At 44.2% G+C, this 24,427-nt stretch overlaps 1 protein-coding gene across 2 annotated transcripts; it reads right to left on the bottom strand.

Annotated features, from left to right (window-relative positions):
- Positions 1-427: 427 nt before the first annotated feature.
- iffo2a (intermediate filament family orphan 2a) lies at positions 428-24,427 on the bottom strand. Of its 2 annotated transcripts, none has more exons than XM_076276409.1 (9): positions 23,422-24,427; positions 11,966-12,026; positions 10,552-10,647; positions 8,308-8,484; positions 7,053-7,198; positions 5,819-6,002; positions 5,126-5,224; positions 4,168-4,313; positions 428-2,904 (listed from the first exon to the last, which is right to left on the bottom strand). In XM_076276409.1, exons 1-9 carry the CDS (start codon positions 23,946-23,948, stop codon positions 2,613-2,615), a joined length of 1,728 nt encoding a protein of 575 aa, XP_076132524.1. In that variant the 5' UTR covers positions 23,949-24,427; the 3' UTR covers positions 428-2,612. The 2 variants fall into 2 exon arrangements, with proteins under 2 accessions (XP_076132524.1, XP_076132525.1); XM_076276410.1 differs by having other exon boundaries at positions 5,819-5,972.

The following is a 24,427-nucleotide window of genomic DNA, read 5'->3' as shown; positions in this document are numbered from 1 at the left end:
ACAAGGGTTATTTTAAACTTTAGAAGTGATTGGTTTCTCTTTAACACAGCTCAAACTAATTAATAAAATAAAATACTTTTTTTCTCCTTTGTCTCCTTACCTTTCTAAGTTTTATTGTAACCATAAATGTAACAATTTGTTTATATTTGAACTGTGAGGTCAATCAGAAAAAAGACTCGGACATCATTAGCTTTCATTGGCAGACAGACAGGCCCATGCAGGCCCAGACCCAATCTCTGAGTGTGGGGCAGTGCATGAATGTAGTGTGGTGCCCTCTAGTGGCCATAAGGAGCTTTGATGGGCAGAATTAATATTTCTTAAGATTAGTAATGAGGGTTGCTCTATTCTGCCTGCTACTCATAAACAGTATGTTCATATATGTTTCACAGTGCTTCTCTTTGTAAATGAGTCAAAATATACACAGAGAGAGTGGAGAAGCAAATACCATTTTATTAAAACCCTGTCAAAACAGACTGAAAGAGGGCAACTCTTGCCATATGACATTCTCAAAACAAATCACAAAGCCATGCTCCTCCATACTTAATGTCTTAGTCACATACTTATTTATAATATGTTCTCCCTTTTTGCTCTCTATTATTACATTACAAAGGAAAGGCAACCTATTTTGTACAGATTTGGAAATAAAACAGTACAGTGTCAAGGACACTTGGTCAAAGACAACTCAGCTGAAGACAGAAATGGAATGGCTAATATTCTTTAGAATTCTAGAAAATACCCTCAGAGGTTGTTTTGATTTTTCTCCAGTGACCAAACCCCTGAAGTTGCAGCTGAATGCAAGCATACTGCAGTAAGCTGGGCAGCCCTTTAAAAACATAAATACACATAAGGTATGTCTGTCTATACGCAACCAGACACTGCAAAAAAACAAATGAAAATCGACATCTTGCAGTGCTGCTGAGTTCCCTTTTTAAACTGCTCCCATGCCTGATTGCCACAGTGCAGGCAGGCAGATAAGACTGAATTAATAAGAGAAGACTAAAAATAAAATTTACTGTTAGGCACAGGAAACCATTTAAAAAGATTTAAAGATTTAAATAAGCCTACAGTAAAGGAGAAGAGGTCATTTTTTGAAAGCTCTGTTCATGAAGACAAAACAGATAGCAGGGATCCTTCCAATTCTTATTAAAAAAAATATTTTATGGTGTAAACTAGATTGCTATAAAAATGTACACTGGCAACTATAGCCAAAATGCTATACTAGTAATGCTAAATTATAAACCATATCCCAGAAATACTAGGACTTGACAGAATTCATCACATATGACAACATACTGATTATAACGTTCAGAACCATGATTTGATGAAAATTGTAATCACATTGTTATGAAGCAATGTGAAATAATGTGAGCAACACATTCAACATAAGTAAAGCAGGTGTGTAAAGAACACAACCAAATAAGCTATAATGTGCAGAAATTAATATAAACAAGTTTAATAAGGCTATTGAAATCGGAGATAGAGGAGTATACGTGGGCATTAGTAGGCACAGTGGGCTTAACTTTAGAATGAAGATCTTCTGACATGAGTCTTTTCCAGTTCATGGCCGTAATCCCATAACAGAGAAGTCTACATCTTAAAAAGGCATTTCTGTTAACAAATGCAGAACAAAAATCTGCCCGGCAACAAAAGAGACAGAATTTACACTGACAGGAAAAGTTAGTTTCAAAATAAGGCAAGCTTATTGCATAGTACTTGGTACACAGTGTTACTGCTTCTTTAGTTCAGCGATGGCAGCCGCACCAGAATGGGTGCGGCACTGCTACAGGTGAGTGCTGAACACATTAGCACACGACAGCACGGACACACCTAGCGCTTCCATGGCAACACGGCTCAAAACAGAGCCTTTTTTTGAGAGCATCCCCTGATTATTGTTTTTTTTTTTTTCTGAATTAAGAACTTGATATGGACAGGATTGTCTTGAATGTGTTTTGAATGAAATGGCTGAATTGGTCTTCAACATTTCACATTACAGGTGACTGGGATGGGTGCCTACCAGATAGTCAGGTAGCCATAGCAGATCTCTTTACAGGTGATAGTGAACGGTTTATTAACAGTGACTGTAACTCTGATGTGTGTTGAGCTGCCAGTATGGTTCAGCTTACAATGCGTACACCAAACAAAGGTGAACACAAAAGAAGGACGTTCCGCACACCATCACTAGATGTTCTCTGCATGGGTGATTCACACCTGTCAAAGTCAATGTCAAAACATTATGCCAAAGGTGCCTTCCTTTGACTGACAATGACGGTGTCGTACTGTGTCGGACATTCTTTGTTTATGTTAACTGGGCCATAATGGCAGCTGCAACCCCAGAGGAGTGAATGGTGTGTGTGTGTGTGTATGTCGCCATGCCATTGCACTGCAGGTGAGAAGGAGCCTGCAGCTGAAACACCATCTCGTCTGCCTTTAGCCTGTTGTAAGCCTCTGAAGCAGGAGATTCAATCTGTTCCCAAAGAGTTTCTTTATCATTCTTTTTTTAAAGCACCAACACTTGCATTTAGGAGTCAGTAAGACTCCTTTGAAGTCCTGTGAAAAAATAGAGATAAAGGTTTTGGATACTGAGTTGTGGAGTGTGGATATGGTTAGAGGCATCAGCTGCTGCTCGCGTCCTCATCTGTTTGACCCTTCTTTTCCTCCTCCTCCTCCTCTTCCTTCGGTGTCTCTGTGTCCGTCTCTGTCTGTCCACTTCCGCTTGGTTTCTCTCCCTCCGCGGTCGCTCCTTCCTGGGCACCATTTCTCTGTCCATCACTCTCTCCATTTCCCCCACCGTCTTTTTCTCCCTCTTTCTCGCCGTCTCTGTCTCCGTCTTTCTCCAGTTCATCCTGGATGTCGTCGGTGTTCCCTGAGTCGCTGCTGGCTACAGAGCTGAACGAGGGAGAACTCCTGCAGCAGTGACAACGAACGCTACAGTTATACAGTAACACTGTGCAATCACACTGTATTGAAGTGAAGTGCTTCATTACATGGTTCACATGATAACTGACATTTCAAACAGATTTAATCTCTCTGGGGAAGAAAGTCTATAAATTAGATACTACTAAAACTCAATCTTGCTCTCTTTTCTTATCTTGTTTTCAATGGTTAAAGTTAAACTTTACTGGTATTTAGCAGAGCGCTTTTATCCAAAGTGACATAGACTCGCCAAATGGAAGGTTTGGGAATCGCATCCCGGGCACCACTGCTCTAGCCTGGAAAATCCAGACCCTGGTAATCTAGAAAGATTAAGGGTCTGGCCACGAACAATGTAATGGCCCAACTCGAGGGGCGGCAACAAGCATGCATTCAAAAATCTCACTGCACGCAATTGGATAACACTAGACATGTTTACTCTAAATTATTTCGGACTTCGACGCAATCGGATAACACTACGACCACTATTTACTGTCCTCCAACATTGCAGCACTGTCTTCATCAGTTTAGTTGGTTCCCCGGGATTCAAGGGGGAAAAGTAACGTGCATCATTGCTCATTGCCAGAGTGTCTCACAGAAACAATTCCATTGTGCTCTCGCGAGAACTCTGGATTTCCAGGGTACCACTGCTCCACCTTGCCCATGGATAAAAGATGACTATGCATGTGTAAGGTGGGGATCACATTGGCCATCGGCAAGCGTAACGCAACGCTCAGACCATAATAAATTCTATCTATCGTTCCTAAGCAACACAAACGGTTTGCCTAAACTGACAATTGAATATGCTAGTGTTGCGCTTTGAAAGTTGAACCGAGTTCAACGCTCAGCTTGGTCAACGCTAGCATAACGCTAGCGCTGCCACCGTTCCGCTGCCGAACCCTAGAGAACAATAGGAAACCTGCCGCTTGCCGCTGGTCAGTGTGATCCCCGCCTAAGTGTCTATGTAAATGTATGTCACAGCACATGACAGCACACATCTTGGTAGAAATGTAAATACAGGCCCCAGCCGTGGTGCAACTGGCTGGGGCACCTGCACCGTACGCCGGCGACCCGGGTTCGATTCCCGCCCCGTGGTCCTTTCCGGATCCCACCCGACTCTCTCTCCCACTCACTTCCTGTCATTCTCTACTATCCTGTCAATTAAAGGCATAAAAGGGCAAAAAAATATACTTAAAAAAAAAAAAAGAAATGTAAATACACCCCCCCCCCCAGTCCACCCTTGTCCACTGCACACACCTGCCGTTGGCCCCATTGGGCTCAGACCCCTTGATTAGTCTCCTGCATGTTTCCATCTGCACATCCAGCCCGCGCTTCATGCTGCACATCTCCATGTACTCGTGCAGGTGCCGATTCATATCGTTCTTGGCTGTGGCCAACTCCAGCTGAGGACGGACAGGGAATGGGATGGAGAGATGAGTGTTAGATGTATGATGTATGTTAGATAATCTGTTCATCCTTTTATGGGTTCTTCAAATGTTGTAGTCATTTTGCACACAGTCATAGTATTTTAATGGTCAGAGCTGGCATTCACTAGAACGGCAGAGTGCTGACAAGCACATGTGTGCTTACTTGGTAATGGCATTGTCTTAGCCACAGTTGCTATATCTCACTGTGTGGAGATTCACTAATCCCTCTAATATGGCAGAGTGGCTAGACTAGTGTTGTTAAGTACATGTACAGTACACTTAGTAATGGCAGTGTCTTCCTTATTAGTTAGTCTCTATATCTCACTGTGTGGAGATTCACATCATGATCACAGGGCGTCTTTACAAACCATCATCTCCGAGACACCCATGCAGATACAACTGATAACTCTTGTTTGAATTGGCTTTCCATGCGTGTTCCTGTGTGTCCTATTTCACAGCATGCCAGAAGACATTGTGTGCACATGCCTGCTTCTCATTAGCCTGGCTGAACCCAGACGAACCTGCTCATTTGGAAAGGATCCCATTGATGCCCCTTTCTGAACTTCCTGAGTGACCTAAAGAGCAAATTTAAATTTGCTAACAGGTCCGTCTGGGTTCACCCAGGCTAGCTTCTCATGGGTTCTTGTGGGAGCTTAAAGAAAATGTGCCAGAATGCTCTACATGAGCCTTATGACTCTCTGAGGACTGGACACATTAATTCAAGCACATCACCATATCGGATCACACTTCCAACATGGATGCACTAACCATAAAGGAGCTGCACTCACCTCAATCTGTCCAATGGTCTCATGGTATTCCTTCTCTCTGTCCTTGAACAGCGTTTCGGTCTCATCAATCAAACTGCCAAGGCTTGCATCAGTGGACACCTAGGAGAAAAAAACACGTTGTTTAAAACCATAGAGCAAAGCTATGTTCTACCCATACAAATGCACTAGAAACCTCACAAACACAATATGGACTTTTAGTCAATTTCAGTGATCAGTTAACCAGCGAAATGTCTGTGACAGGGAAGAGTTAGCCACTAGTCATGTCCATGGGGATCTATGATCTAATGGATGGCGCAATTTCCTGGAGTTCCTTTTCCTAAATAATATACCTACTCTCTTAGTAATGTCCCTTTAAGGTAAATAATATACCTACTCTCTTAGTAATGTCCCTTTAAGGTAAATAATATACCTACTCTCTTAGTAATGTCCCTTTAAGGTAAATAATATACCTACTCTCTTATTAATGTCCCTTTAAGGTAAATAATATACCTACTCTCTTATTAATGTCCCTTTAAGGTAAATAATATACCTACTTTCTTTGTAACGTCCCTTTAAGGTAAATAATATACCTACTCTCTTATTAATGTCCCTTTAAGGTAAATAATATACCTACTTTCTTTGTAACGTCCCTTTAAGGTAAATAATATACCTACTTTCTTAATATACCCACTCTCTTAGTAACGTCTCACTTACTGTGTCTGGGGCATCTCCATGACCATTGCAGGCCATAGCAGCGGCCGGGACAGGGGAGCTGTAGCTGCAGAAGTCATCCCACAGCAGGAGCGTGTCCTCAGTCTCCTCCCAGGCCAGACTGTCGCAGTCGTCGTCAAATTCAAACGTCTCCCGCCTGGCAACAAAGGAATTATCTGAAACACTTCTGCATGTCAGAGAGAGGAACACGGAGAGATGGAGAGAATGGGAAGAAAAGGAGGAGAGGAGGAAGAGAGGAAATAACACACACACACACACACAAAAGGTAAACAAATACAAAGGTTCTTTGACAGAGAGAGAGAGAGATTACAGGACAACAGAAGGGAACAGGAAGACAGATCACCAAAGTATAGACACAAACACGAGACAGGGGACAGATACAAGGATACAAGGATACAAGGAAGTTTATGGTCACATGCATATAGTTACTGGATGTAAGAAATGCAGTGAAATTATGTCTGGTGTCAGCCTATTTGTGCATTTATGAGGGGGGGGGGGTAAAAAGTAGAAGAGGGGTTTAGTAGATTAAGTGGCAAGGGCTGCATAAGAAAGGTGGGGGAGGATTGGGATTGGGGGGGGGGGCACCAACAAGGAGCACCCAAGAGCAACAGGGGAAAGGAAAAACTCCCTTACCAAGGAAGAAACCTTGGGCAGATCCACGGCTCAAGGGGCTAACCCAACTGCCAGGGGTCTTGGTGTGTGTGTTGGGGGGATGACAAGGGAGATGGGATAGTGTGCTGTGTATGTAGGGAGAGGGCAGCGTGCAATATGTGTGTTGGAGAAGCTTCCTCATGAGACAATGTGCTGTGTATTGGGGGGGATATGTACAGATATGCAACAAATATCTACGCTGGTGGAGAGATTCTATGGAGTCAATGAAAATCTGATGTAAAATTCAGCACCAATGTTCCCAGTCATTGGTCAGCACCAAAATATGCAATTACCCCTCATGACCACATGATGGCACAACAATTCTACAATTGCACTACAGACAACTCATTGACCCCCTACAGACAGAGAGCAAACATTGTAGACAGTTACCTGTCTTGAGGGTATTGGAACAACTCGTGTGATAATGATTCAACTTTCATGTTTTAAACCAAGGAATTCTACAGAAATGCCAACACCAGCCCCATAGCATGTTTATGATGTTCATGTTGTACTGTTTGTAATGCTAATGTAATGAAACGCATGTGTGTGCAGAGTGTGGACTCACAACTGGTTGAGCATGCGTTTCATCTCGTCCGTGATGTTGAGGGAGCCAGGCACCTCCTCCTCAGGCAGAGGGACCTCCGGCTCCAGCTCAGGGACCTCCTCATCAGACCCAGGCTTGGGCTCCTTTCTCCTACATACCACAGCCCCCTGAAACACACACACACACACACACACACATGCGCACACACACACACACATACACACACACACACAAAGACACACACACACATGCGCACACACACACACATGCGCACACACACACACACACACACACATGCGCACACACACACACACACACACACACACACACACACACACACACACACACATGCGCGCACACACATACATACACACACACACACATGGTTTTGCGATTTGCAATTGCGAAATTGTCTTGGATCTCACATAACTGCACTGAAACTGCCTATTGGTACTTACATAATGAATACAAGACGCACACTTAAAAAAAAACGCTGCAATAACATAACATCCATGGAATCTTTGCCAACGTGACTGATGCTTATAATTAGAGTACATTCTCTAGTTATCCATCCATTTTGAAGCGTAAGGCAGCATTACCAAATAATATGGGCAATTCCACGGAAAATTGACTTTTTGTCACATCCATAACGCCAGTGAAATGCCTTGGCATTTGTATGATGTGAATGATAACATTCATTTTTTGTGCATTTTTTCTCATGTACATTCTTCAGCCAAAATTAGCAAATGCTCAAATTTCATGTTATCATTCACATCACATACCATACCATCACATGTTATTGGCATTATGGATGTTACAAAAAACTTGATTTTCCATGGAATTGCCCGATAATAAAAAAGTCCTTTTCTCAAGGACCCTCCAATCATGCCACACAGAGGTGCATTGCTCCTGTAAAATAAGCAATGCATCCCCAATGCTTAACACTGTCTGGCACAACTGTCTACTTGTAGAGCTATGACTATCCCTTCTTAGTAACTTGTCATGCACCCTTCAGTGATTTGGTTCGGGACCCGTCCCTTTCCTCTCTGAATAGACCCTTTCAACTACACAAATAAACATGCATTCCTAAGGCATTCCGGATGCCACAGAAAAAAAAAAAAAAAAACATTGAGCTAATGGTAACTTGGGGACAAACTAACAAACAAACAAACATTTTTTTGTTTATTTGACATTTTGTAGAGCACTATGCTCAAGTCTGATTCTGCACTATACTGAGTATCTGCAGTGGTTTTGAACTGGTCTGTGGTCAGCGTACCTTGCTCTGGTCTGGAGGGGCCCTGGTGGGGCCGACGTGGAACATCCTGGTCATGTCCTGGGAATTCCTCTGCTGGGCCACGTCACACAGCTTAGCGGTGATGTCGATGCGTCTGCAGATGTCCATGTCCACCTTCATCGCCTTCTCCTGGATTTTAGTGTCCAGGTCGGACATTTGCTATTAAAAAAATGAAGGAAAAGGAATGCATGTTAGACGAGAACTGATGGGGTTACACCACTGTAAATCAAAGTGTTCCTAAAATAGTCTTACAGTAAGAAGCCACAACAGTCAGCATAATCAGAGGGATGTTCTTATGGTAGCCCATTTCACAATCAGGACAGGTACTGTGAAACCACAGGAGATGAAGTCTGCTACAGCTAAGGGTCTGAAGAAGAACCTCTGAAGCATTGTGCTCTTTAGCTGTTCTTACACAAGAAGAGAGAAAGTCCTGATTGCAAAAAAAAAAAAAAAAGATAAATAAATGACTTCAAATAAATGGGCAAATGAAAGGGACATTGTCTGTAGCCACTGCCCATGCTATGAACAGACTGTACCTCACAGACTGAAGCAATGGCATCAGCAGGACACAAAGCAGCAGGTGAAACCACTTCAAACACTGTGTCTGCCATTACAGCACTGTTTGAAAAGCCCTCAGCACTCATCACAAGCCGGATTAGCTCAGTTGTGGGTCCTTTGAAACAGCATCGTGAGGTGAGATGTCTCGGCCACACACACACACGCACAAACAAACCATCGCATTATGTCTCACTGGGAGACATAATGTACGAGCACATGAAGCCTTTAGTGTGGGGAGGTGGGGTGTTCTGCTCGCTAATGTGGAACAGGATTCAGAAATGCTCAAGGTCACGTGACCCGTGTGGTGTCAGTCAGTGATGGAGGGGAAAAACATGTGCTTTTGAGCAGACACCAGGCGGATAGATGGCTATGAAACATCATCATTTCCCATGGGTGTAGGAACACCCTTGCTCGGGGGCCATCACATCTGTACAGTAGACTGTGGATGTATGCGTCTCCATTGTGCAAGGGTGTATACTGTGAACTGGTCCACACTAGTTTTGCATGTCATTTTGGGTGGGGGGGGGGTTGTCAAATGAGTCGAGGCACTGTTGACGTCTTACTTTCAGCTCGACGATTCTCCTGGCGACCTCTACTGGACTTAAACGGGTGGCCCTAGCGAGCCATAGCTTTCGCTGTGGAAGATCCTTTAGCATGAGTGACAACAAATAGACCACATATACACACACATCATGCACACACACAGCCATGATGGGTCAATGTTCACAGTTTCACTAAAACAGGTGGAACAGCGCTAGAAGCTCTTTGTCACTTTGTGTCAAGCTGCTACGGCTCAAACTGCGGTGACTAGACAGATGGCTTTTCTTCAGAGGCCCAGGCCCCACAGGGAGCCGTAAAGAGTTAAACACTCATCAGGGCGTGGCTGGAGAAGGATAGCTATTCAGCCGAGGGGTCAGTGTAGTCCCTTTCTCTTGACTCTGTAACTCTGTTCACGGCAACACTGCCCAGGCATTCCTGCTCCGGCTCATAAACCAGGGAGCGGCTGGTCCACAGCTGTGCTTTATGATGGAGAGAAAGCGAGGAGCCAAGTCCACTGACCACAAGTGAACAATAAGCATGTGTGCAGACCTTGACTACTGGGTCATTTTGCTGTTCATTTGTTTATCGCTAATCTTCCCTCGTTGATGCTAAAATGCGCCTCAGGCCATCAAACAAGAGGCGGGGTGTTATTCCTAGCAAACGTCACCGTTTCCTGATAACCGTACATCTGCTTGTGAGTTATTTTGCATGTGAAATGGATGCTCTTGGACAAACATTTCAAGCATTCCTGAGTCCCTCTGAGGGAGCGGTGAAACCCTATGCGTGCGCTCGTGCTGATGCAGAGAAAAGATAAAGGGGGAGGTAGAGAGAGAGAGAGAGAGAGAGAGAGAGAGAGAGAGAGAGAGAGAGAGAGGGGAAGAGAGAGGGGGGGAGGGAGGGAGAGAGAGAGAGAGAGAGAAAGAGAGAGGGAGAGAGAAAGGGAGAGGAAGGGAGAGAGGAAGAGAGAGAGAGGGGGGGAGAGGGAGGGAGAGAGAAAAAGAGAGGGAGAGAGAGAGGGAGAGGAAGGGAGAGAGAGGGAGAAAGAGAGAGAGAGAAAGAGAGAGAGAGAGAGATTGAGAGAGACCAATAAAGCCTGGTCATGGAGGAATACAGGAGGAGGATACTCACATCTGTCATGAGGCTCTTGAAGACCACCAGCTCCGATTTAAGATGCTCAACCTTCTCGGTGAGCTCCGTCTGGATGGAGTCCGACTCATGGGCATTCTGTGGGAGAGTGGGAGATGCAGAGCATTAATAGGGAGGAGGGGGGATTTATCTTCTTCCTTCTTCATTGTTCATTGTTCTAGCTATCCTCTATAAAAAAGCATTTTGCTTAATTGTTTCTATTTGATTTTCATTTACCTAAATGTCAAACATTACTTCTTTTACCTCATATGAACTTGTAGCATCTATAGTAAGACCCCTGTCACCACTCGGCACCATTGACCCCATTTCCGTGTGGACATTGGACAGCTATGCGCCATAAATAAAACTGGCCACTTCCTTAAACGCAACCCAGGAATGCGATGCCGTTTAGCAGCCACTCAAAACGCTTCTTACAGTCCTGCTGACCCAGAGGCTGATAAGGGGGCTACAGTAAAGTGCATTGATCCACAGTCAGCAGCAGCTCTAACAGCCGATTCAGACCGTCGACGTGGCGTGTGCATTCCGCCTGTGTTCCGTCTCTGCTGCGTCGCGTTTTATGTGAGCATTCATACCAGAAACATCTCTGCTGCGTCGCGTTTTATGTGAGCATTCATACCAGAAACGTCTCTGGTGCACCGCTGCTGTGGCCAGTCCCAGTGGCCCATTAAAAACATCTCTTCACGGCCTCTTTTGGCTGGAGGCGCTTCCAACACGCTTGTGTGTCGCGTGAAAAATAGGCGCCCGCCGGTCCTATTTCTAGCAAGCGCACGTTTTCAGTGCGGCTCGAGCTGTTGAACTGTCACTCAGGCAGTGTGGCACGCTGCTCTAACCTGTTAACATGGCCAACGAAATGAAAACAGACAGGTAACGCAGCTGACACACTGGAGGCAGAGAGGCTGCCTGCCATTGATACTTTAGGCCATGATGCTTTAGTGAGGGTCAATATGTGGGTGTGCGAGCACCTCACACCTTCCAAGGTAAACTGGTTTGCATATAATGTTTATATAATGTCGCTTTGGAAAAAAGTGTCTGCAATATACCATAACCATAAACTGAATTTAAGTCACATTTCTTTTTAAATACCATGTAAAAGAAGATTGATTGTTCATGTTGGTCACATGAATTTGCGTCCAGAGTGTGGGCGGTTATCGGTTTTGGGGTTAGGTACAAATATTTGTTTATTCAAATGTGTTATAAATATTATATTCAAAAGTGTTGTAAATATGTTGCACGGGTCAAAACTAATGGGTTTATAAGAGGATGTGGTCTGTGGAATATGAGCAATATGCAAAGCAACATAACTAAATTCAAATGAGATTGATGGGAGGAGAATGGATGGGTGACAGAAGAATAAAGTCACTGAAAGATACATGGACGGAGAGATGGATGGCCTCACCTCCTGCAAAGTCTCCACCATAGACTCCATCTGCTGTCGTTTGGACAACTCTTCCTCCCATCTGTGAAGACACAGAGAGAGAGAGAGAGAGAGAGAGAGAGAGAGAGAGAGAGAGAGAGTCATTAGACATACAATAAAACATTGCTCTCAAAAATTTCCTTTCATTAAAATAAATTAAAAAAACATCTGATCAAAGATTTTGCATTAATCATTCATTTCACACATATCTGTCTCAAAAACTTTGTGTTGTAACTGTTTAGTTCCTGGTAGCATCTTTTCAGACAATTTCGGCGAATTTCTCTCTTGTGGCTCTCTCCAGACCACATTTCAGAGTGTATCAGTGAGCTAGTGTATCAGTGAGCTAGTGTACACCTGGAAACAGATCAGAGTGCAATGAAACAAATGAGGCAGCTTAGAATGACAAGGGACCAGGGCACAAACAGTCCTTCTCTTCCTTACTGTGAATGGAAAACACAAGGCCTTACTCGCGATCACCATGGCAGCGTAAGAACACAACAAACCACGTCAACAACTTCATAAAACTGAAGGGGTCTCGGCATCTCTGAGCCACTACTCAGTTCAATTAATTTGAGTCGTTCTCTTTTGTCTGGTGTTGTCAGGCTGAAGGTCATGCTGCGCTAGACTCCATGTTCTTGTGGCAGTGGTGGTGGCAAGGTTCTTAACTGCGACAGTGATTTAACATGAGCTTCACTGTTGTGTAATCAAGGAAAAGGCATCTTTCTCAGTGTGCTCCCAACTGACTACGTCAGGCAAGATCCATCCTGGCAACAACCACATGGGTGGGATGGTGAGGTCACTTCCTATAAAGAAGTAATACATCACTTCCTTTTCATGGTGGCAGACATCAGTAGGCTAGCAGCAGCAATACATACTGAGCTGGCAGATCAGGACGGCTAGCTTTCCCACAGTTGGCAAGGCAGATCGGCTATATTTAATTTCATTCAGCAAAAGTGTATTTTGACTCAGTGCCCAGATTTTTGCCTTGGGTGCCTACAGTATGCCCCATTTCAATAAGCTGCAGTGTGTTATCAACAAATGTAAAAGACAAAAATGAATAAAATCAATCATACAATGGTCTTCTTAGAGGACTCTTAAGGACTCAACTCGGTCAAAGCCCCAGCCTGTGGTCTCTTCAGCAGACACAATTCTTTGCCCAGTATAGGGGTCTGGTCTGTCTGCTCCAGTGAAAGACTAGGAGCAGTCACTGGTGACGGGTTCACCCTCTCACTGCTCTGCTTAGCTTATTACTGGAAGAACTCTTTCTATTCATTTCTCTCGTGCACCATAGGATTACAACTGGTCTCTGGTCAGTCTGTGGGGAGGCTGCGTGTGTGTGGGGATGGATTGTTAAAGCCCACTAGGACCAGACTTGCCAAGTACACCAATAAGCAAGTGCTGACAGGGGGTCATTTATAAAGGACTGTTAGCTACGTTAGCGTTCCTCTTGGTAGATTAAGAGGTATCCACTGTGAAGCAGAAGCATTGTTAGCTAATGATTTGCAAAATGCTGGGGAGACTGATATAGAAGGTACACAATTAATCTTTAGTATGGAAATCAGATCAAAGGGTATAATAAAACAAATCAGCTACGCTGAAGTCCAATCAAGACTTTTGGTTTCATGTTGATATCCATTTTAGAGTTTACATAGATTACAAGGTTTATATCCCTATGATAGAGATGTCAGGCATTTGAATCCTTATAGAGATAGCGAGAGATAGCGAGGGAGAGAAAGAGAGAGGGGGAAAGAGTACATGAGAGAGAGAGAGAGAGAGAGAGAGAGAGAGAGAGAGAGAGAGGCATGAGGTGGACATGTGTGTTGTGTGAACAGGGGGGGGGGGGGTGTTGGGGGCTGGGACTCCCTCTGCCTCCCCGGATCAGGATCAGTGGAGCTGACTGGACAGCCTCTCAAGGTCAGAAGGACGTGATGTGACTCCTCTCATTTTCCCCTACAACACGGACACCATGTTACAGGGTAGGAATGCTCAAAACAGCAGCTCCATCTAATTAGGAATGTAAATAGCTTTTAGAGATCACTCTGTCAAAATATTGGTAGAGTATGAAAAAATACTTAAATATGTGAAAATGTGTTAACTCCTTTTAGTCCCTCTTACACGAAAAGATCCACTTAGGAATACAGAGGCTATTGGGTTCATATGCCATGATGTAAGAAAAGATGGTATCCTTCTCACCACATCCTCTCTTCGTGTCCTATCCTACTTAAGTCACTTCACAATGCTTGGGGGAGGGGAGGCTTACAGAAATGATCCCTTACATCCTGAAAAGCCATTCAAAGAACTCCTAGAACATTCTGCTGTGCCTGAGACCACCTGCGTTCTTTCAGACACACATCCACTGTGTTTCCCCATCTCACACAGCTTGGGGGGGGGGGGGGGGGCAGATAAATGAGCGTCCTGTACATTACAACACAATGCTCCTTAGACCTGGCTTGTGTACAAAGGCTACCTGGGCTATTGGAATTGCCCCTTGTGTGGAAACTAGAGCAACCTGTACAGGATCCCTGGGGAGTCGGGTAACAGAGATCACAGGCGCTAAAAAGCACAGGAATGTTGGGTAAATAGGAGCAGCTCAGTCACAGATACGGTCATAGTCACAGATAGCTGCCTAGCACTGACATGCCTGGACTGTTGTTGCTGTTGTTGCTGTTGTTGTTGTTGTTGTTGTTGTTGTTGTTGTTGTTTGCTAGCACTGACATGCCTGTTGCTGTTGTTGTTGTTGTTGTTGTTGTTGTTGTTTGCACTCAAGGTCATCACCATACCAGCTGAGTCAAAGTTAGCATGTAGCGTATGACCAGATGGTACAAAAGCCCTATCCTCAGTCATTGGACACTGAGTAGGTGGAAAATGCATGCAATGAGCAACTGCAGTGCGTAACAGTTCTTTGTTAAGTTCGGCTTCCCATGACTAAGTGTTCAGGGCCTTGACTGTGTGACTAAGGCTCGTAAAAGGGCAGAGAGGTTACTGGAAATGCAGGCAAAATCCATCACTCCGGTGCTACGGCGTCAATCACTCTGCAAACATGTTTGGCATATTAGATCATGATCCTTAACAACGATGGGTGTGTGAGAACACGCACACACACACACACGCGCAAGTCCATGATTGTGTGGATACATCAGTATATGAAGATGGATGCTTTAAACACACCATATAAACCACTCCTGTGTATCTCAAATGAGACAAGGCAGTGACAGAAGACTGAGCCGCTCTGAGCCATCAACTATTTATTATGGCCTCACATCAGAACAGCCGCTCGCTGACTGAAAGCCGCAGTCATGACAGCAGAGAGCTAATGGAGGGCCATTGGAAACAAAACAAACGCTCTGCAAATGAACAGCCCACAAAGTCAAACACTTGAGCTTGTCATGCTTTCGAGAGGCTTCATATATATGAGCGCAGCACATTAGAGAGCTGTGAGCAAACGTGTGTTTGCTGCTGCTGCACACCTGCATGCTGGGGCACACCCTCAACGGTTGGGATTCATAACCCTAATGCCTGAACTGTGAGTGCCCACAAAGCATTCTAAAGCAGGGAGAGTGAGTGTGGGTGTACAGTATTAATGGACAAAGAATGAAGACTGACAACACAGATCTGGTAATTATCCACACAATCCTTGGCTTGGCAGTAGTGCCTCTCAAAAGAACTACAATATCAAAAGGTCGGAGCATGACAGAGAATACCTGTTATAACTGCTTTTATATGGCATTAATTGTTACATTTTTTTCATGTCAATTATGCTTTACACTCTTTATACAAAAAGCAGAGCACCGCTTTTTGAGGTACTTACCAACATATAGCAATTTCCATAAAGCAAACATAATAGCACATTTTTGTAAAGAAAATATGAAAGTTGGAAATAGTGCTACTTTCCATTTCTATGACTGAGCTCACAAAAACAACTTTATTTATTTGGTAAGTTCAGACATTCCTTTTACTGGAAGATAAATGAAACATCAGAGTTGCTGATGAAATCATTCCCTCAGCATAGATCACCCAGGACAAGCCAAAACCAAGAAGCTCTAAAAACCCCTTTGGTATTAAAAAAAGACCATTTGGCTTCTCTGAAATAATCCCCTTCAGCTAGACTGCTTTCAGGCAGAAGCAGAGAGGGATGTTTACTGAAAGCAGAAGAGGGGAGACAGTAAATTACAATGTGTTGACCCACGGAGACGCCTCTACGCACTGTCTGTCAAAGGACCTCAGTCTTAACACATACTGCCCCCACATACTTAATCCCATTCAGACTGCACTCCCCAGCCTGTCTCAGCTGGAAATATACGATGTAGCATACTATCCTGACGGGTTTGGTGCCTGGGACTCACTGGCCAGTAATTCACACAAAGGACAGACACAACACAGTTGCAACCTTAGGAGGACATGTCAAGGCATCTTCGGGTGTTGTGGGAGAGTGTAACAGGCCACTTGGCTTCGATTAAAGGCCTCCAAAAACAACTATTCCACACTGGAACATACAACAACACAAACAAGTGGTGTGCATCCTCCAAAGGGAAGGAAGTTCAAAACACAGCTTAATAAAAGCACCATTTCAGCCCAAAGGCAGTGGCCAAGGCCATGCTGCAGATCCTTTGGTATTCTTTCTCTTACTTGCTCTCTCTCTCTCTCTGTTGCATACACACACAGACACAGACACAGACACAGACACACACACTCTGCCTCCTGATCAATGGAAGGCAAGGAAAACAAAGCTCTGTCGTCTGATGCTGTTGCTTGCATACTGATGTAGACTCCCTGACATAGACTACAGAGCTGTTAGGTATTTTATGTACGATATACAACTAGCAAAAACACCACTGGGCGTAGCAAAGATGTCCTCTAAGTATTGCATGCAAAAATCATATATATGGCTACACACCATACTACTTATTTCTGTTTTTCATTACATACTGTGTACACCTGAGAAAACAATATTTAACTGGTTTCTGTCATGCATCAGTAGAATACCTCTCTGAACAGTCTATTTTCAGCTGTGTTTATGTTTGTGTTTGTTTAGAGGCAAATAACAGACCAAACAAAAGGCCACCGGTGTAAAATCTGGTAATGACGAAGCAATTACAGGTTGGGACTATGAATGTCAGTAACGGTTTTCACAACCTTTATGCTGTAAACAGCTTGTTTTGGAACCACCCATCCCAGTGGCTGTGAGGCAGTGCCGACACCATGCCACATCACGCCAGATGTCCGCAGATGTGTGGCGGCTCCTATCTGAGACCCATGCAAATGCCTCTCTGTCTGTGCTCCATATCTCACTCTGATGGGCAGGAAATGCAGGAACAGACACACTGCAATCACATTAAGACAGGCCTGTTTGTGAGTGTGTCAGCCAGGACAATACAGCGGGCAGCATCAGATAGATTGTGGCCATAATAGCTATCTATATTTGAACAACTCTGCCATGTCTGCCTTTATCTATGTATCTTGTGTGATGACATAGGTTGTGGGTAAATATAAGACAAAAAGAAATTCCCATGAAATTCTTTCTTTGCTGACCTTTAAGATTCATTCCGTAATGATGACTGCTTTGCATACTGTAGCCGAACGCATACCTCCACACTTCATTTCCATATGGTCTTAGACCAGTCTAACATCCGTGTCTGCCGTGACCCAGTTTCAACAGAGAGAGCCGAGCTAAATCATGAGAGGATGGGCGGAAGAGGACTCAGGCCGCATGTCATTGATCTCCCAGATACGGGTCAATGATTTTATACTACAGCCCTCCTGCGGGCTGGGCACTGCCCTGGTCCATTAGACTGCTGCTGTTGCTGCCGCATGTGTGTTTCCTGAGATGCCCGATGCGAGAGCCAACATCATGGGATTGATTGCAGGAGAGCACATATAGGACTACTAATTAAACATCAGAACTAAAAATTGCTTTGGATAAAAGTATGTGGTAAGTGAATGAATGTGAATGTAATACGTACATACAGTGTGACCTTAGTGGGAGGTTTGTGTTTTTAGCGAAAATGGCAACCGTGTGGCCCAAAAAATACAATGGATGAAAAAGAAATGAACAAAAGGAACCAAAAATATTTCACACAGCGGCATCATCATTAAAATAACATGCCGGTGTTTATTCCGGTCACATACGTCTGTCAGTGATTTGTGTAAGGGCTGTTCACCAAGGTGCGGAATGCCTTGTGTGTGAGAACCTGTTGGACGTGCCTGACATTTAGTGAAAGGGCAGCAAACTGTGCAGTGTGAACTAGCTGCACAGAGGCCAAGGGATGGTAAGGGTGGACTAGTCAGATCTCGCTCACCCTCCCCTTCTCCTCCTCCTCCTTCTCCTCCCCTTCACAAACACTGCGGGCTCTGTTTGGCCACTGAAGAGTAAACATGTGTGTGTGTGTGTGCACTCTTCCGATCATCCATCCTTCATCCAAAACACACATGCACATGCACACATGGACTCTGTCTCACACACACAGTTAGTGACACTGTGAATTTAGTCGCTAAATTCTTTAAAAATCTCTTTATAAATGCGTCACTAGTCATACATCTAAGATGAATATGCCTTATGCATTTGTTTCATTAATTAAAACATTAAACATTTTGTTTTTAAATTATAATGAGAAAAACATTTACTTGGAAACTCCACTCACAGAGACTTACCAGATCATCTGTTGATATTCAACTTCAGTATGTGAAATGGTTGTTGTACAATTACTGAATATCACCTTAACCGAATCCAACCCCTAACCTTACCCTTAGCTGTACATTAAGGTTAACAGAGTGTCAACAGATAGTTTGTTGATAATATGAGCACCTGCAGATAGCCTGTGGCCAGACTGTAAAGTGCATGCTGGGAAATGCGTTAAGTGTGACTTGGAAATGCATTTGGTGCAGTTGGCCTACACTGATACTTTCTCAGCTGAAAGCTAATTGGATTTATTGCATAATGCATAGGCTACTCTAACTGTCCATAAAATGAATAGAGGTTGTCCAAAACTGCACGCATGGCTGGAGAGTATTGAGTTAAGTCAACCATGTGCACACTGATTGGATAATTGTTAGATAATCAAGAGAGAGAGAGAGAGAGAGAAAATAAATGACGTCTTTCACAAAATTTAGACAATGTGTGTGTGTGCATGAAAACAAACCTGAACTGCTATCTTATCAAAACGCTGAAAAAGACTTAACTGAATGTCAACACACTTTTGGAACATCCCTCAAACCTACTCAAACCTACACCAGCACGATAAAGAATAATCAACAGTGATTGGACGATGACAAAAGCAATGTCATAAAGAAGCAAGATGATTTTAATCATCTAATCAAAAAAACGTCTTGCTTCCTTTGGAAACAGACAGCCATGATAAACTTCACATACAAAAAAACACCACAGACTTTGTGTCAACAACCTTTTTGTTTGTGGTTCATGAGTCCACATGAATTCCCTGAATCATGAAGACACTTACAAAATGTGCTCTCGGAACCACCAAATAAGGCCATGAAATCATGACGGCCGGAGATGGAGGGGGGGTGGAGGGGGGTCATGATGTCAGCTGCCTCCATGAATCATATCAGAGACCGACTGAATGGCTTTGTATGCTTCTTTGAATGCTGGTTAGCCTATGGGGGATGCACAGTGACCCAGAGTGACCAGCTGGGTCTCTATCCAGGCTATCACAGATGGTCCCATGGGCTTGGGTTACTCATTCTTTCCCTGCCCTCGGACAGGCTACTACTGGTCCAGGACAGGGTGCCCTCCTAGTGACTAGTGAGTTAAACATCCCACTCCTCCCACAAGGGATTACCTCATAAGGCTGCTGGTTTTGCTGCCGACTCACACACAGCTTCACGCTCGGTCACACACACACACAAACACACACGCACACAGAAAACACAAACACACACACACCACACACACACACACAGAGAAAACATGAGCTGACTGCCAAGCCTTTCCAAATTCCTCCACTCTCTCCCCCCAATCACGCAGCCTGCATAAGGAATGTTGTGGCTCTTTTATCATGGGTCAGTGGATGAACAGGGGCCACTTGGGTGACAAGATCATGTCCGAAAAGTGTGCACTGTTTGGCCTGAAACAAAGACTTGGGCATCCAATACAGTAGTACCCTGCTCCAGAGGAGGAGGGAAAAAGAACGTTGAGAGACTTTGATTACAAGTGAAATACTGTGTGCAGTAAACCATGCTATCAAGAGAATGAATAGCCTTGTGAGACTATGGCTTATGATATATGGCATGAACTCAATCTAATTTCCATATGGCCAAGGGAAACATACATTCATAAGGAAAGAAAATCAATCCACACACCGATGAAATCCGGCCTGTCGTTAGTGGAGGCAAGCCGATTAAAACGACTTCTGGCGCTCTGTTGTCAAAACAGCAGATGAGAAGAGGCTTGATGGCCATTGCAAAAAACAAGGTGTGTACTGTACATCAGAAACTCCAAATCTTGAAGTCAGTATGCATCACGCCTGTGAGCCCCCTTTGAGAGCTTAACAGGCCGGACAAAGCATTCCAGACAGCTTAGCAAAATCAGGGAAAGAAGCACAGATGAACGCGCGCACACACACACACACACACACACACACACACACACACACACACACACACACACACACACACACACACACACACACACACACACACACACACACACACACACACACACACACACACACACACACACACACACACACACACACACACACACACACACACACACACACACACACACACACAGGCCAGATAAGTTGGGCTGTGTGACTCCTGTGGGTTTATGCACACTATCCATCCAAGAGCATTACGAGACCTCAGATCATTCTGGAACAGTCGTAACATTCAGCTCAGTGTAATTGCACTTCAACTCAGTTGTTCCCATTGAGAAGCAAGACTCTCTTTATAATCAAGGCAAAAGCATCGCGTGTGAAAATCAGGCCTACTCTGACTTTCGGTCAACCCCAAACAGCAACAACATAAGTATAGCTTATCTTAATGGCAACATGAATGGAGGGCAGGTCAGGCTGTTATAACTGCGGTCTGATCCTTTGCCAAAGAATGTGAACTTAATAGTTTTGCGTTGCTGGGCAACGTAACTAGATGACATTCCAAATTCCAAACCTATCACATCAAGACACTCCCAGTGCTAACTTTCACTTCTGTATAAGGTATACTTTCCATCATCAATCAATACAATACACTACGTGTAGCTCTCGACAGGTCCTTGCATGAACCCGACTCAAGTGCTCTGGAAGGTTCAGCTTCCAGCTGAGCGCGGGTCATTTAAAAGGATGAGCGTCTGGCAGGCAACGGTGTCTGAGTCTGGCTTCTTTGGGCAAGGTGCCAGCTGCCACTTTGCCACTGGGCTCACTGCTCATTACTGCTGCTGCTGCTGCTGCTGGTGGTGCCCACCCAATCTGAGAACAGCTGAGGATACTTCCTCACCACACAGCCATGCCAGCCAATGAGATTTACAGAAAAGGCAAATAGGACCGTCCAGACTGGGTCAGCTCGGCTCAGCTCTCATGCACAACACAGAGCCTCTCAAACACACACACACACACACGTATGCACGCACACGCACACACACACACACACACACACACACACACACACACACACACACACACAGAGACACACAGACACACACACAGCCTCATGGCTTCAGGCCCAGACAAGAGGAGAACACCAGAGCTCATTGGGAGGATCAGTGGACTGATGAACTGAGGTGATACTGGTCGCCTGGTTAATCCCAACACTTTGGAGGACACAGAATGAGTGTACATTTCCTGAAGGCTTTGTTAGTGTAGGGACAGAGGTGCTGGCAACCAGGGAAAGATGGGGTTTGTTAAAAACATCCGCTACAGCATCACAACAAGGACATTTGGATAGCCCTAGTGTGTGTGTGTGTGTGTGTGTGTGTGTGTGTGTGTGTGTGTGTGAGAGAGAGAGAGAGAGAGAGAGAGAGAGAGAAGCAGAGTGAGTGAGTTCAAAACACTTCAGTTTCTTGGTGATGGTGTTCCTTTAATGCTTCAGGGAGACTGGGCTCTGATGAATCGCTACACTACTGGTCTTTTCACTGCATCCCTACTCTTCATATCCTGCAGCTCAGCTATTGTAGGTCCTGAAGAATCAGAGGATATGATGAATACTTGAGCCTTCAGGACACTGTGGGGGAGGGGGAGCTGCTACAACCCCGATGAGAGTTTGGACTTTCTGGAAATGAATAGCAGGATGTGGGGAGTGCTTAAGTTATTCAGTTCTCTGCCCAGGGCCTTAACAACAAGGACAAGTTGGGAAATTTCCAGAGAGATGAAGAACAGAAAAGCTTTCTCTAGGATTTCTAACAGTATTGTGAGAGCTGTCACATTAAGGTGATAGTGATAGATAAGCACCTTTTTCTAAGTCCTTTACGAAGATACCTTTAGTCTCCCTTGTGACGAACAGGGTTTTTTATACATATTTACTAGTAAAACATAACTTTTCTTAATTTGCTGTAGGAAAGTGGCAAGTTTTGTTCAAATGGCAATTAGGTTGATATGGAACTGATGTCTTTGGTTGGAGATATGGATCCAGGGATATTGTAGAGCTAAAACAGGCTTGTTGTTTGTGATACAATTCCATTGTCTGGTAAATAATCCAATAATTTCTACAACTTTTTTAATATAAAGAGGGGCTCTTTCTATACAAAGCAAAGATGTGACCGAGTAAAGAAAAGTAATTTCTTAAATTAAGTTTCACAGGACATAGGGTGTGAAAGTGAGGAACCTTCTCTCCTCTAAAGTCAAGAGCTCAGTAGTTTAATTAAATTATAAAATGATTGATTACGGAAATGCCCCTTTTGGTGGACATTTGAGCTTCCCTAGCCTACTGAATGTAAGAGAGTGAAGGCTTTGACAGGTGTCAGAGCTTTCTTTTGATTTTTCCAGACTAAGACAAACAGACTACAACTGAATTAAAACAGCATTAAGGATATTGTTGATATTGATCTGAATAAACTGGAGACAGTGTGTGTGAGAGTGAGAGAGAGAGAGAGAGAGTATTTAGGTATGGGCACAAAGTAGGGATATTGAAGGATTTTCAGCATGCTATATGGTAACTTATTTTTATGGCAAGTGGGTCGAAACACTTATCTTGCTCTATAAACCCACTGAGGAAACCATTTACATTTGGACATGACTGGACATGACATGGAACATACAGACATGGTAGGCCTACAAATGGTCCCTTAGGAAGATAGTGTGTGTTGAGTGCTGTGTAGGCCTATGGTTTGCTACAATTGGTCATGTTGTCATGGACCATATCTCAATGATGATATGGTCAGGCTTATGATTTCTTTCAGTATTATAAGCCTTCACTTCCCGAATAGACTATTGTCCTACACATGATGTAAAGGTTCCTTCACGGTGCTACACATTACTCAGTCAAGGACTTACCGTCTTCTGTATTCATCTCTCTCTCGCTTGACTTTGGCCAAAACGTTGTATATAGCCCGCAGTTCTGGGGTGATGGTGTCGATCTGAACCCCAACCCCATCCGGATGCATCCATGAAACTCCAGGGCTGTGGAGAGTTTCGAACCGTTCCCCATGTCTTCTCAAATGCGTGAAATTCCATATCGTACCAGGGAGCCGCGACTGTCTGAGGTGGCCCGCTATGGGAAGGTTCAAGGCAGTGTCAAACGTTTGAGTGGCCTGATCACGACTGAAAAGTGCTTTGTAGCGAGCTTGTTGTACAGCCTGTTGTAGTTGAGTCTCTAGTAATTTATTCCTGCGTTCTAATTCATGGACTTTGGCAAGAAAACAACGAAATCGGAGGTTGAGCGTTTTCAACACATGGATGTTGGAGCCCAAATCATTACGCAGGGCAGTGGTTACTCCAGGTCCAGCGACCGAGGCAATATTAACAGGGATGGCAGCAGCACCAGGAATGGATGAAGCCTCGGAAAAAAGAAAAGAATTCATCTTATGCTCTGAAAACCTGGACGGTATGAAATCGTCCAGACGTCTGCTCCATGAGTTCACATTCACAACAACTTAACCACTGGGTTTTCGCCGGTCGTCCAAGTAAAAATTAAGGCCACTCTTCCATATTGGTTATCTGATTCTTCATGGGGGGTGGCAATGCTGTTCCCATTTCTATATCCAAAACGTTGTACAAAACAAACGCACCGAGAAGAAATAAAACAAATCCTACGTCATGCTCCCATTGTCATGACGGTATTTCGCTTCTCAGTGGCGACATGGTCATCATAGCCTGTCCCTTGTTGCTAACAGCAGCTTATTGTAAAAACGCATTGCCTGCAGTGTGATTTGCCAATCGTATTGTTAATTGCGTGTTGAGATCCAGTTAAATTCTGTCTTATTCCTCGATCCCGCAAATAGTGTTGATGCCGCCGCCGCTGCACGGAGGTCTGGTCTTGACCGCTACACCGCTTTTCAAA

Source organism: Alosa pseudoharengus, unplaced genomic scaffold, assembly GCF_046254945.1.
Source record: "Alosa pseudoharengus isolate Yale_2024_CS ecotype anadromous, Long Island Sound unplaced genomic scaffold, YU_APseudo_1.1 YU_APseudo_1.1_scf_9, whole genome shotgun sequence".
In the NCBI taxonomy this organism is placed as follows: Eukaryota; Metazoa; Chordata; class Actinopteri; order Clupeiformes; family Clupeidae; genus Alosa; species Alosa pseudoharengus.
Note: the sequence above shows the minus strand (reverse complement) of the source record. Positions and strands in the feature narration are given on the sequence as shown.

Bases quoted from the DNA above. Each gene is read 5' to 3' on its own strand.
- iffo2a (XM_076276409.1), bottom strand. From the start codon at position 23,948: ATGAATTCTTTTCTTTTTTCCGAGGCTTCATCCATTCCTGGTGCTGCT. The intron at 10,648-11,965 runs GTGAGGCCATCC...ACTCTCCCACAG, and splicing joins TGGTGGAGACTTTGCAGGAG to AATGCCCATGAGTCGGACTC. The intron at 2,905-4,167 runs GTGTGTGCAGTG...TCACTGCTGCAG, and splicing joins CCCAATGGGGCCAACGGCAG to GAGTTCTCCCTCGTTCAGCT.